Raw genomic sequence first — 15102 nt, forward strand, 5'->3', positions numbered from 1 at the left:
ATGACCACAGATCAGATTCGACAGGGGTAGAAATGGGGTCCCGCCGGAGGACATGTTGGAATCAGTCCTCCTCGGAGCAGCGGGTCTGCAGTCAGGGGCTCCCCCTTGGGTCAGGGCACCGCCCGAGGTAATTCCTCGAGGGAGAGAGCCCTCATCATCTTTTAGGTGAGTGATATGCGCGTTTTGAGTCATCATTTTTAAATCTTAAGGATTCTTAAGTCAGCTGTGAAGTATTAATACTCTTTACATCATTGAGCCTGTGGTTTTATAAAATGTTACCGGAGTTCTAACTAACTTTTGCTGAAGAATAAATCTGAGCTTTAACACCTGTTGGATTTGATTGTGCATGCCTCCGTAACACCTGGTCCTCACGGGGGACTTCAACCACCCCGATATCTGCTGGAGGGACAACACAGCAGGGCATAAGCAATCTAGGAGGTTCCTGGAGTGCATTGACGACAACTTCCTCACCCAAGTGATAGAGGAGCCAACGAGGAGAGGTGCTCTGCTGGACCTCCTACTGACCGACAAGGAGGGGCTCGTTGGGGATGCGAAGGTCAAAGGCGGCCTTGGCTGCAGCGACCGTGAGATGGTGGAGTTCAGGATCCCGAGAGGAGGGAGGAGGGTAAAACACAAGCTCACGTCCCTGGACTTGAGGAGAGCCGACTCTAGCCTCTTCAGGGATCTGCTTGGAAGCGTCCCATGGGATAAGGCCCTGGAGGGAAGAGGGGCCCAAGAAAGCTGGTTAATACTGGAGGGTCACCTCCTCCAAGCTCAAGAGCGGTCCATCCCAACGAGCAGGAAGTCGGGCAAAAATGCCAGGAGGCCTGCGTGGATGAGCAACGAGCTCCTGGCCAAACTCCAGCACAAAAAGGAAGCCTGCAGGGGGTGGAAGCAAGGACGGGTAACCTGGGAGGAATACGGAGACATTGTCCGAGCACGCAGGGCTGAGGTTAGGAAAGCTGGAATTCCCACCTGGAATTGAATCTGGCAAGGGAGGTCAAAGACAACAAGAAGGGCTTCTATAAGGGCTTCTACTTAGTGGGCATGGTTGAAGGTTGGACTCGATGATCTTAAAGGTCTTTTCCAACCTAAACGATTCTATGATTCTGTAAGTACATAGGTGACAAAAGGAAGGCTATGGAAAAATGTGGGCCCTCTGCTGAATGAGGCGGGGGGACCTGGTGACACAGGACATGGAAAAGGCTGTGGGACTGCAGCGGCCCCTTCTCTCCCTTCCCCCCCCCCGCCGGTACCTGCCACCCTTTCTCTTCTGTCCTGGGACTTCGAGGTGACCTGCTGAAAGAAAATGGTGTCCACCTGCCGCAACTGCAAGGCTGCGGCTGCAACCCAAACGGAAGCGCTACAGCCTACCTGTGCTGACGTCTCCCCACAAACAGACCTCCCAAGGACTGATATAGCTGTCTAGACCTCGGGCCGCATGGAGCTCCAGTACCTGGAAGTCCCCCTAGCACCCGAAGGCAGCGGTGGATGTCATAGCTGCAAGCGTGCCCAGCTGGAAGATCTCCTTGGACAAGTAACTATGCTACAAGAGGAGCTCGACAGGCAGCACGGTATCCGGGAATGCGAGCAGGGGATCGATGCGTGGTATTGTACGCTGTCCCGGGCTGAGCGACAGCCTGCCTTAAGGCTGCGCAAGAGGAAGGTAAGCCTGAATCCAACCTCGAGCTGACTGATGCAAGGCACTCACGAGATGAAGGAGACTGGATGCTTGTCTGTGCTTGGGGTAGAAGGAAGAACCCTCCCCATCTCCTGAAGTGTCCCTACATAACAGACAGGATGCTCTGGGGTTGGAGACTGAAGAACATGTGAGTAACGGACAGGATCCAGGACAAGCCAACCATGCAAAGCTGACCCAACCACCCACCCGCATTAGAACCAGCGCCGCCAGAAAAGCACGCAAGGTATTAGTAATTGGAGATTCCCTACTGAGAGGCACCGAAGCACCCATTTGCTGTCCAATCAATTTCCCTAGAGAAGCCTGCTGCCTACCAGGAGCTCGCATTCGTGGCGTCACTGAGAGGCTGCCGAGCCTGGTGAACCCTGCAGATTATCATCCGCTCCTACTATTCCGTGTAGGGTCTGGCGAGGCAACTTAGAACCCTCCCAAGAGACTATACGTCCCTCGGAGCAATGTTAAAAGGATCGGGAGCACAGGTGGTGGTCTCCTCTATCCTCCCAGTCAGAGGAAGGGGTCCAGGAAGGAGGAGACGAATTGAACAGGTGAATGCCTGGCTGCATAGCTGGTGCCACGCTCAAGGTTTTGGCTTCTATGATCGTGGATCTACCTTTGAGAAGCCGGGTCTGTTGGGAGCTGATGGGATTCACCTGACCAAGCGGGGCAAGAGGGTCTTTGCCAACAAGCTGGCCAGACTTACAAGGAGGGCTTTAAACTAGACTCAGCGGGGGAAGGGGACGGAGTTTTGAGCAACAGAGAAGAGCCAGGGGCTGCTGATGCGTTAGGAACCAACAGGGGAACACCTGAGAAATGCTGCAAAGGAACTGGGGATTGATCCTCCAAAAAGGTGACACGGTCGACAGCCCAGCTGAAGTGCCTCTATACCAATGCATGCAGCACGGGTAACAAACAGGAGGAGTTGGAAGCCACTGTGCAGAAGGAGCAGAAGGGAGCTGGCAGCTCTTTAAGGACGTTTTTCTTAGCGCACAAGAGCTCTCGATCCCCATGCGTAAGAAATCAGGCAAGGAAGGCAGGAGACCAGCATGGCTGGGGAAGGACCTTCTGGTCGAGCTGAAGCGCAAGAAGGAAATGCAAAGGCAGTGGAAGCGGGGACACGCATCCTGGGAAGAATATAGGGATGCTGCCCGGGTGTGTAGGGATGGGATCAGGAAAGCTAAGGCACAGCTGGAGCTGAATTTGGCAAGGGATGTGAAGAATCATAAGGAGGGCTTCTACAGGTGCGTTGGTCAGAAAAGGAAGAGTAAAGAAAACGTACGCCACCCCCACCCCCCTCCGATAAAGAAGACGGGAGATCTAGTGACAACCGACATGGAGAAGGCTGAGGTACTCAACGACTTTTTTCCTCCCTTTTCGCTGGCAACCACTGTTCCCACATCTCTCAAGTCCCTGAACCTCAAGGCCGGGACTGGGGGAACAAAGTCCCTCCCATCGTAGGAAACGATCCGGTTCGAGACCACCTGAGGAACCTGAACGTACACAAGTCCTGCACCTGGGGAGGAACAACCCCATGCACCGGTATATGCTGGAGGCCGACTGGCTGGAAAGCAGCTTTGCAGAAAAGGACGTGGGGGGCTCCTGGTGGACACCAAGTTGAACGTGAGCCGACAATGTGCCCTTGCCGCAAAGAAGGCTAAGGATATCCTTAGCCCGATATAGAGGAAAGCAGGGTTTATGTATGTTACAATACAGTTGTGTAGACCAATCAAATTGCTCACTATCCCCGGGGGCGCAGGGCACCACAGGCCACCCTTGGGCAGCTTTGGGGGCACTGCCTATTTTTCTAAAAGCCTCCTACCCAGCTTAGCGCAAATCCTATCTTGATCTGCCCTCCAGCCCTCAAGCCACCAGTGCTGAACACAGGCTTTGTATTTTATTTTCTCCCAGGAGGCGTGCAGCTTAGAAACGTCTGCAACTGAAGCGGGGCTTTCAGGGAACAATTTAGAGCAACTTCTGTCGGTTCTGCGAAATGTTCTGAAAAGTTAAGGCCTGCCCTGCCCTGCCCTGCCCTGGCAAAAGCAGTCATTTGACTGGAGGGAGCAGCACCAAGAAGCCACAAGCACGTTTGGGGTGGACTTGATGCGGTAATAAATAACAAGAAATAGTACTTCTAGCTACAACAGCCTCTTCTGAGACCTCGTTGCCCGCCCGCAGGGTCGCAGCACTACACGGCACAGAGCACTACACGGCACAGATCCCTCCGCGGAGTCGCCCGACGTCGTCTCCCTCCGCGCCCCGGTCGGATCCCTCCGCGCCCCGGGGGCACGCAAACTCCCTGAGCCCCGGTAAGCGCCAGGTCGACGAGGGCGGACCCGCCAAGGGGGCGGGGACAAGCGGCAACGACAGACGAGACAGCCAATCGAGACGCGGGATCGGCCGGCGGCGATCTGGCGGCCCAATGGGCGCCGCGGAGGGCCTGGCCGAGTGGAGGAAGCGCGGGGGCGACAACGGGCGTTGTCGTGGCTGGCGAGATTGTTGGGGCGCGGGCCGCCCGGCCCGGTGGCGCCACTACTGTCTTCGGAAAGATCACCGGCAAGGCGCTTCCCCGCCAACGTCATCTACGAGGACGAGGAGGTAGCCGCGGCTTTGCTCTGTGCGCGGTTCCTCTTCCCTTCCCCCCCTCCCCCTCCCCCTGCGCTCGCAGGCACCCTGAGCCGAGGACCCGTTGCGCGGTGCCCGGGAGCGCGGCAGGGCGGGTGGCGGCGTTGCTGCGGGTGGGTGGGTGGCTGGAGGGACGGGGGACGGACGGGGCCTCTCTGGGTTGTGGCGCTCTCTACTGCACCATCCCTAAAACATCGCGCTTCTTCGGTACCCCCCCCCCGCCCCCGGCTGCTGCGGCGCGTACCGGGTTGCCGGTGTTGCCCGGCTCGCCTCGGTTCCCAGCCCCACCGCGTCGTGCGCGTGCGTAGAGGAGGGCCTCTGACGGTAACGCACTTGGTGGCAGCCGCAGACGTCTGCCGCCCGATATCCCTTTGGCACTGCAAGTCGCGCGAAGTTTGCTGCCGAGGGATGGGAGTGGTCCTGCCTCGTGTGGGATGATAGTCTTGAAACCAGAGCAGCGACCGTAATGAGTTAGTTCTGCATAGGAGAAATGCAGGTCTCGATGTGCCTCGTAACAGCATTATAGAGATTTCACAGCTCTGCTGTGCTAGGCTTTGGTTCTGAACCCCCAAACTGGATTATTAAAGCAAAGAATTACAGCTTTTCTTATTTTTCTTAACAAAAAGCTAGAAACCGGTCATCCTGCGGGCTGCAAAAGCTTCCCAGATCTTGTTTCTGTGGCGAAGTGGGACCGTGATAACAGCATGCTTGCGAGGTTCGCGCATGCTGGTGCACCACAACGTGCTAGGAACCAGAGTGAGCTGCTTAGACTGTGGGGAAAAAAATGCAGCCGTTGCCTACACGATGTTAACTTTAAGTTAGTATCCCGTATAATTTTGTTATTAAAATGCTGAAGATTAACAGTTAGGGATGCCTTCTGCTTTTGAAGGTAGGGTTTATGTGCAATACAGAAGACAGGCTCGTACTAGGCACTTGCAGGCTTCCTGCGATTATGCTTTCGTTCAATACTTGAGCTCCCTGTCGCATGGAAAACGAATGGCCGCTGATCTTCCACTTCACCAAACTCTTTGCTGGTTCAGTTAAGCCGTTTGTCTCCTGCCTCTGTGGTGGACCACATCGAATAGAAAAACTGCTTAGGAAATGATCAGCCCAAACTGAAACATACTGGAGGTCGCTAATCTGAAGTACTGGCCCGTCTCCTTGCCCCCATCATCTTGCGTGCACTTCTGGAGGGGGCTCTGTAAATATGTTGTATTTTGTGTATAGAAATTATTAATATCGCGTAAGAAAAATCAACGTTTCGGCTTGCGTTTGGGGTATCTGGCAATCTGCTTCTGTACGAGTTCAGTGGGGCGTATTGATTTGCTTAAGCTATTGCCTTTCTCTGAAGCCAGTTGCGTTTTAACTGTTTACTCTTCCTCCAGCGCCTTGCGTTCCATGATCTTTCGCCCCAAGCTCCGACGCTTTTCCTAGTCACGCCTAAGGAGCCAATTATCGGGTTATCTGACGCAGAAGATTCTGGTGAACCTGTAAGTACTGCGGAAGCTTTCTGTGGGCTAAACTGTACCTGTAATTAGTTCCTAATTTACTAGACTCTCTCTCCCATCCCCCCTTTTCCTCTTGATAGGGCACACGCAGTAGGCTATTGTGGGTTTTCTGGCGCTATAATCTTTTGCCTCTAGCTTGTAATGGAGTTGAGCTTTTTGACTAACAGTAGCGATATAAAGCAACGCTCCTCCCTGGGTATGTACTTCTGGTGCAAAATGCAGCGTTGTTTTGGAGCGCAGTCTGATGCCTGTCGTCGTGGTTTAGAGTAAGAGTAGTAGTACTTCCTCTAATACGGAGAAGAGGGCTTGGGGTTTTTGGCAGGTCAGGGGTGAGGAAGGGCAAAGCTGGTTGAGAGGTGCTGGATGCTTCACTCTTGGCTGTGAAAGTCAAGTTCAAAGACTTTGTAAACCCACGCAAAAGGCACCCTAAGGTTTATTTTCCACCACAATTGCTTATGTTGCCTGAAGATATAATGGGGGCTTTAACCCGGAGACAAACTTAGCTTCTGTGGCCGTTTTGTAGTCCGTTACTGTCCAGCTTGAAAAAAAATTGCATGGCTCTTCCCTCCCCCCCCCACACACACACACAGTGTGCATAATCGGTCTTTGTAGCTTTGCTTGGAAAATGTCAGTTGCAGGCGGGCGGACAGACGGTAATTTGAAGCGCAACGGTTGAATTGCTAGGAATTGGCTACCTGGTTTCTCTGGGTGGTTCTCTGCTCTCAGTCCTTCCCTTCCTGCCCTCTCCCCTCTTTGTGTGTGGCTTTTTATTTTACTTATTTATGGGTTTGTACTTCCTTCTCCAGCTTCTTGGGCATTTCATGATTGTTGGCAAGAAGCGTGCTGCTCACCTGGGCCTGACCAATGGATTCCGGATGGTTGTGGATGAAGGGCCCGAGGGCGGGCAGTCTGTCACGTACATCTACATGTTCTGGGTGGCCGTCAGTTGGGCTGGCCGCCTGGCTAAGATTTTTGCACCGCAAGAGTTGCTGCACGTGTACAAATCGCCACTGAATGGATTTCGTCTGTTGCCCGTCAGTCTAGTAGCCGCTGTTGACGTCTAATTTTTTGTGACGTGTGTCTGTGGAAGGTAATAAAAGCTTTGAGCAGCAGTTGCACAATAAAGATTTAGCATGGGGATATCACCTCTGTCTTGTGCGTCTTACTGAGGGAAATAGTTCTGCAAGTTAAAATGGTGTCTCCCTGGAGCGTAATTATGTGGAACGTTTCAGTCTGTTAACAGTGTTCTATAGACAGATAATGATTTGCCCAGTCATTTGAAGCGTGATGCTGGAACCGCTTAGCAGTCTCCTGCGTCGTGCAGGAAGCAAACTCTTAGCTTTTTGGAAGCGGTACGCAAATGTACGTAAAGCCAGTGTAGGCTGCTGCTAAAACTTTAGAAAATACTGTATGTGGCGCTACAGGCATGCCGTACAAGGGTGGTTTCGGCACAGTGCAATGCGGTGGAAGCATCCAACTCCTGTTGGAGCGCTTTATCAATGGCTGTGTGCTAAGGCCCCGTTGATATCCCTTTTCTGGTGAGGAGGGATATGGTAGGAGAAAAGAGTCGGTCTGAACGGCAGCTGTGGTGCTTCCATAGCACAGTGGAATATCTCTTGTGTCAGTTTGGGTCAGCTGTCCTGGCTCTGTCCCCTCCCAACCTCTTGCCCACCCCCAGCTTACTGGACTTTGGGGGTGGGGGTGGTTGGAGAGACAGCCTCCGTGCTGTGGGAGCACTGCTCAGCAGTAGCCAAAACATTGGTGTGTTATCAACACCCTTCTAGCTACAACTACAAAGCACAGCACTATGAGGGCTGCTATGGGGAAAGTTACCTCCATCCCAGTGTGGCAGGTACACCCACCCCGACAGGAAACGAAACTTCTCTGGACAGGGAGGAGAGGAAAAAAACCCCAAACCCTAGAGGCCGCAGGTTGAAAGCCGAACTGACCAATCCGACACGCGTCAGTACGTGGAAGTGTTGACCTTTTGGCCAATGGGGAATAAAACAACCACAGATCAGATTCGACAAGGGTAAAAATGGGGCCCCGCCGGAGGGCATTTTGAGTCAGTCCTCCTCGGAGCAGCGGGTCTGCAGTCAGGGGCTCTCCCCTTGGGTCGGGATGCCGCCCTAGGTAACTCCTCGAAGTTGAGAGCCCTCATCTTTTAGGTGAGCGACATGCGCATTTTGAGTCATCATTTTTAGACCTTAAGAATTCTTAAGTGGGCTGTGTAGTACTAATTCCCCTTACATCATTGAGCCTGTGGTTCACTAATGTTATCGTGGTTCTAACTAACTTTTTTACTGAAGAATAGATCTGATTTTTAACACCTGTTGGATTTGATTGTGTGAGCCTCCGTAACATTAAATTGGAGTAGTCGGCAGGATGATGTTAATAGAGGAATTATTACGGAGGCACGGCTGTAGCCCTTCTCCCCCAGGTATGGAATGGGCAAAGGAGAAGTGGTCCGACCCAGCAGCGGTCGTGGAGAGAATAGAACAATGCCGCGGAAATAGTCGAGATGGCAAAGGCAGTATGTGTGCCATCCTAGGCGCCTGCTTGATTCAAGCGCAAAACCAAAATAATGATTCTGACAGGCTGGCAAAGGATAATTCTAAAAAGCAATGGGAAATAGGTTGTTTGAAGGCGGAATTGAAACGAGAAAAGGAGCGGACGCGTCTATTAGAACGAAAGATTGAAATTATGCTCGCGCAAGCAAAAAAGCCCCCCAGCGTTACCCAAATCTGAAAGTTAATTACGGGCACGGACCCTGAGGATTGGGATGGGGACATTTGGGGAGACTCTGATGAAAACAGCTCTGAAGAGGTAGAGGAATTGGAGGAAAGGGACGCGCGACCCCTTATTAAAACAGAAAGGCACACGGGTCCGCACGGTGGGAACCCCCGAGCCACTGTCCGCACGACCCCTTGGACGGTGGACGGGACCCGAACTCAGTGAATTACAAGCTAAGTTTTCACGCAAGCCGGGCGAAACCGAAACTGAGTATTTGTGGAGGGTTTCTTTAACTGGGGGAGATCGGATACTATTGAGTGATGACAAAGCGAGGGGTTTCTGGGGACCGGGAGTGTTTTTGAGTGACGGACCGGCGGGTGATCAGTCGATAACGTCCCGAGTAGCCTATTGGGCTGGGGGTGTGGACCCCAAGGAGAGAGGAGAACCTGTTACTATCCGGGTAAAGGGATTGTTGGAGTTAACGGAGGAAGTGCAAAAGGCGGCCTGTGTTCAGGCCATGTACGACAGAGGGCAGCAAGGGATAGCGATGGCTGTACCGGTGGACCCCCGCCACCCCTTAGACCCCTTATTAGAGGGCTGCCGGATGCTTTAAAAATACACGTCCAGTCCCTCAGAGAAAGAATTCAGGGGGCCATTGAGCGTAATCAGCAGAACCCGCCCGCGCACGGGATGACCTGGGCGGAAGTACTGCACAGCATAGTAGTTCACGGGTGCGAGATGGGATGGGCGGGGCCGAGCGGTGGCGCGGAGGGTAACAGGAAGGTCCGGCAAGCCAGTCGTAAACGCCGCCCCGAACGGCCTCCCCCCCGGGAGCCTGAGCCTCCTTCCCGGGGTCGGCCGGGTCGGAACGACGATCCCGGAAGGAATGATCTCTGGCGGAAGGCATTGGCACTGGGGGCACCCCGAGCCGTGCTGCACGGGCAGGCCGCTGACGACATCCGGAAGCTGGTGGAATTGCTGGAGGGGAAAACTAGAGACCAAAGGGAAGCGCCAGCAACCCCGCCCCCTCGGGAAGAGAAACTGAACCCTTTCGCGGCACTGCGAGGGGAGTTGGAAGGGCTAAAAACTAGAAGTTGCGGTCTGGGGTTCAGGCCGCCCAATGCGCGTGGTGAATTCTTGCCAACGGTCTGCTGATAAGGAGCCTTGTATACACATTCCTGTGGGTCCAAGACGGATAAGTTTAGAATTTTTAATTGATACGGGAGCCCAAATTAGTGTTTTAAACAAACGACAAGCTAATGAGCTAGGGATTAAACCATCGAGAAAGACTATAAACATAATGGGAGTGACAGGAGCAGCAGAAAAATGTCCCATAGCTCGAACTCAACTTTGGCTACCTGGGGAAAAGAGAATGACTGCTGTGGAAGTGGCTTTGAGCCCCTATGAGGGAAATATACTGGGATTCGATGTGCTGGCGGGCAAACAGTGGTACCTACCCAATGGCAGAGTGTGGAGCTTTGGGGGCAGAGGCAACCCATGTGAAAACGTTGCAGGTTGCTCCTGCACTACCGCAATCTAAGGTAACCCGTGTGTCTCAATACCCACTGCCAGCCGCTGCCAAGCGGGGTATTTCGGAAGTAATTAACGATCTTGAGAAGAGACAGATCACAAGTTGTCGTGGTTTAACTCCAGCCAGCAACTAAGCACCATGCAGCCGCTCATTCACTCCCCCCCCACACCCAGTGGGATGGGGGAGAGAATCGGGAAAAGAAGTAAAACTCATGGGTTGAGATAAGAATGGTTTAATTGAACAGAAAAGAAGAAACTAATAATGATAATGATAACACTAATACAATGACAGCAGTAATAATAAAAGGATTGGAATATACAAATGAAGCACAGTGCAATTGCTCACCACCCGCCGATCGACGCCCAGTTAATCCCTGAGCGGTGATCCCCCGCCCCCACCCCCCCCAGTTTATATACTAGATGTGACGTCCCATGGTATGGAATACCCCGTTGGCCACTTTGGGTCAGCTGCCCTGGCTGTGTCCCCTCCCAACTTCTTGTGCCCCTCCAGCCTTCTCGCTGGCTGGGCATGAGAAGCTGAAAAATCCTTGACTTTAGACTAAACATTACTTAGCAACAACTGAAAACATCAGTGTTATCAACATTCTTCTCATACTGAACTCAAAACATAGCACTGCACCAGCTACTAGGAAGACAATCAACTCCATCCCAGCCGAAACCAGGACACAGGTCGCATACATTCCCCTTATAATTCTCCTGTTTGGCCAGTCCGTAAACCAGATGGGAGGTGGCGACTAACAGTTGATTATAGGAGATTGAACAGTAATACCCCACCATTAACTGCTGCTGTTCCAAGCATAACCTCAATAGTAACGGCAATACAGGCCGCGGCCCACCCATGGATGGCTGCTTTAGATGTCAAGGATATGTTTTTTATGATTCCCCTAAGGGAAGAGGACAAACCCCAGTTCGCCTTCACTTGGGAGGGGACACAATACACTTTTAATCGGCCTCCCCAGGGATAGAGGCATTCCCCCACTATTGCCCTCAATGCTTTAGCCAAGCTTCTTGATGCTGTGGAAGTGCCATCAGGTGTTCACATATATCAATATATAGATGATATCCTAGTCGGTGGGGATAACAAGGAACAGGTAGGGCAGGTGGCTGAGGCCATCTGGAATCTGTTAGTCAAGAATGGGCTAGACATTCCATCTTCTAAATGTCAAGGTCCTGGACAAGAAATTAAATTCCTGGGGGGCATGGTGGATAGCTGGAGCTGTTGCGGTACCCGACGACACTCTATCAGCTATTGAAAAGGGACAGACTCCGGGCAATAAAACGGAATTACAGCAGCTGCTAGGTACTTCAGGCTACTGGAGAAAACATATACCAGGGTTCTCAGTGATTGCCCGGCCTCTCTATGACTTGCTCCAAAAGAATAGGAAATGGGATTGGACTTTGCAACATACGGAAGCCCTTAACACTTTGAAAGATGAGCTTAAGGCTTATCAGAGACTAGGCCCGTTGCACCCGCGAGACCCGTTAAGGGTGGAATGGAGATTTGCCGCACATGCTTCGTACTGTGGCGTGTTTCAAAAGGGACCGCAAGGACCAGCTAGGCCTTTATTATTCTCTTCCGCTTCATTTAAGGAGACTGAACAACGATACTCAGATTGGGAAAAAGGGGGTCCTTTCCCTCACTAGAGCGGTTAAGGAGGCTGAAAAGCTGCGCACATCACAAGATGTTATAGTACAGGGCCCTTTCCCTCTCTTAAACTCAGTCCTCAATGGGTCGCCTCCTCCCAAGGGAGTAGCCCAAAAGGCCACAGTTAGGAAATGGTATGCATACCTAGAAGGGATGTGTCAGCTGTGGGAGCACTGCTCAGCAGTAGCCAAAACATTAGTGTGTTATTGTTACCAAAATCTGGAATAAAACTCCTTAACACCAATGTGAAGTTAAGAAGCAGGCACTTCGTTTATTGCAGCGCTGGGGACATGGGGGATCGCTCCTCCAAAGGTGTGTCCAACTTAGTATCAAAATCCATCAGTTTTTATAGACTTTTTTTGTCAGGTCATTGTTACATAAGCTCTTTACATAAAAATGCATACTATGCTCGCTCTTAAATTTAACCTGTATAATGAATGGTCCTTTGATTATATAACCTTATCAATATTCTTACTTAAAAACAATCATTGGTCAGTTACACTTAGCTCTACTGATTGGAATCTTCGATACTCAAATCAAGATGGGAAGGGTAAGGAGGTTTCCAAGCAGCAAACTGGTGTCCATGACGGTTCCCTTAGTTTCTTGAAACAAAACATAGAAAGACCAGTAACTTCCTGGTGAGGTTTCTATGGTTAGCTATTTCAAACTTCAACAATATTAAGGTTCCTACAGTCACACATAACACAGTTCCTAAAGTTTCTATGGCTACATTTCAAACTTAACAATCCTATACATTATGCTTCACAATTTTACTTCTTAATCAAACCTAACTCTTCTATGTGATTAAATTTTGATTTCTTTACCAGAATATTTGCAACATTATCAACACCCTTCTAGCTACAACTACAAAGCACAGCACTATGAGGGCTGCTATGGGGAAAGTTACCTCCATCCCAGCCAGACCCAAACCAAAACTACATCACAGGGAGATGGCAAACTTCATCTTTCTTTAGCAGCCATTAGAAAAGGGAGATGGGCATGGGAAAGCAGGGCGATCCTTTGTTGCCCTTGAACCCTATGTTACTGAGGCATCTGAGACGCCCACTGGAAGGCGTCTTCATCCCCAAGCGATCAGGTGAAGTTTGGTGACACAGGCGTGTAAGTGACCCGAGGACTTCACCTTTATTTAGTCTTCCCGGGGAGGAGATGGAAACGGTTTACCTGAAGTAGATGGAAACTGACATATGATGTTTCCTTGAAACTGCACTGGTGCAGTGTTTGCTTACTGAATGATTGAGCTAGGTAACATCTATTGTTCTGTCTGCGTCAACTCCCTAAGGTATCTGGAAGGTGTTCCCGCTTCTGGGGGCGGGGGAATTTTGAAGAAGCTAGGTATGGCTTTGTTATGGGTTTGTGTGGCGTGGGGTTTTTTTGGTCGCGGGGGAGGGGGCCGCAGGGGTGGGGGCCGCAGGGGTGGCTCCTGTGGGAAGCTGCTAGAAGCTCCCCCGGCTCCAAGTCGGACCCACCTCCGGCCCAGGCTGACCCAATCAGTGACGGCGGTAGTGTTGTCCCACAAGTGGGGGCGTTTACTCGGTGTGTGAAACGCCAATATACACACAGAGCAGAGGTATTTTATTCCAATTCATGTTTGCGCAAAGATGGGGGCTAGGTGGTAATCCACATAGCTAGCACACCTCATGCCTAAACGGGCAAGCAATTTATACGGTTCAGTTATACATATTCAATTTCCAAAGTTCTTCCCCAAAACTATTACTGGTAGTCGCTTATCTAGTACAGTTTCTATTGGGTTAAAGTTTCCCCGCTTCGAATTAAAGGTACAGTGTTTTATTCTACAGCGCATGCTCAAGGAGAGTGGGGGGGGTAAGTCTTTTGGTCTTGAATTGAGTCGGTGGTCGTGATCTCCCCCTGCCGCCTTTACCTTTCCTCCAGTTATCAAAGATTTTTTGCTGACTTCATGGCTATTAGCAATTTTTCAACTTTTAGGCGCCTCCTGGGGTAGGATGTTCCCTTCTTATCAGTCTTTTAGTTCTTCTTCAGGGGCACAGTCTTTAGCACGGCATGCCTTGTGTATACAAAGGGTATCTTATTTCACAAGACCTTTGTGGTCGTCTTAAGTACATCACTCCTTAAGTACATCATTTCCCCCCTTTGAGACTATGAGATCTCTTCATATGAGTGTCATAAGTCTCAGTACTTCATTTTATCATCATTACATATGAAGTAGTCGTGGCTTGCAAAACCAGTCTCTTAATACAACTTAAAACAACACAAAGTACGATTGTAAAAATTACAACAGTGATCAAAGTTTGAATTAGGTTTGCCAGCCATCCATTAAGGGAGAATCCTATTCCATGTAATATTTTTTTTACCACCCTATTTCCATTGTTGTTCAAAACTTTTTTCCAAGTCTAAAGTTAATATTCCCCAATTTAAAGGATTGTCTGCCAACTCAGGTGGAGGGAGACAAGCGGTTACACTGCTAACATTCTGGATTCGCCCAAAGGACTGGATAAGCTGTAAAACCAAATTCTCTTGACCTAGTGCTAGTACCAAATGGGATATTATAATAATCAGGTTCTTCATTCTCTTGAAGTTCCACGGTCTCTGATCAGTCGAAATTTGAGTTTCCCAGTCTGTGTGGCTGTCCACTTTTCCTGATCTGGTTCTGGTGCTCTTTTCACTCGCATGTAATGAATCCAGGAGTCAATTCCTTCTACTTTGACTGCAGTATAGGTTTTCAACAACACAGTGTAAGGTCCTTTCCACCTTTCCTTTAGAGGTTCATCCTTCCAGGTCTGTACGTAAACGATGTCCCCTGGTTGGAATGGATGAACTGGTGTATCCAACGGGAGAGAGACCTTCTGATTTAGATACCTGTGCAGTGAAGATAAAGTCTGCGAAAGAGAAATCAAATACTCTTTAACATCAGCCTGCTCTTTTATATGCATTTGGTCTCCTGTGATGTTAGAAAAATTTGTGGGATATGCTTTCCCATACACAATCTCAAAAGGGCTTACTTTCTGTTTGACCCTAGGAGTTATTCGAATTCGTAAAAGAGCTATAGGTAAAATTTCTATCCATTTAAGGTGTGTTTCTTGACACACTTTAGCAAGTTGCCTTTTAAGAGTTTGGTTCATTCTTTCTACCTTCCCACTTGATTGTGGCCTCCAAGGGGTGTGTAATTCCCACTTAATCTGTAAAAATTTAGAAACCCCTTGCACCACTTCTGCAATAAAATGGGGCCCATTATCAGAGGAGATTCCTTCTGGAATACCAAATCAGGGTATTATTTCCTTCAATAAGATTCTAATTACCTCTCTAGCTTTGTTGGTATGGCAAGGGAAAGCCTCTGGCCAGCCAGAAAA

General features: G+C 50.4%; 1 protein-coding gene across 1 annotated transcript; it reads left to right on the forward strand.

The window, feature by feature from the left end:
• The first annotated feature begins 1441 nt into the window (after positions 1-1441).
• LOC128136046 (uncharacterized) lies at positions 1442-6971 on the forward strand. Its single transcript, XM_052775138.1, has 5 exons — positions 1442-1666; positions 2101-2323; positions 4014-4291; positions 5704-5808; positions 6633-6971. The coding sequence occupies exons 1-5, from the start codon at positions 1442-1444 to the stop codon at positions 6888-6890; spliced, it is 1089 nt and encodes a 362-aa protein (XP_052631098.1). The 3' UTR covers positions 6891-6971.
• The last annotated feature ends 8131 nt before the right edge of the window (positions 6972-15102 follow it).

This window comes from Harpia harpyja, chromosome W (genome assembly GCF_026419915.1).
Source record: "Harpia harpyja isolate bHarHar1 chromosome W, bHarHar1 primary haplotype, whole genome shotgun sequence".
Lineage (NCBI taxonomy): Eukaryota > Metazoa > Chordata > Aves > Accipitriformes > Accipitridae > Harpia > Harpia harpyja.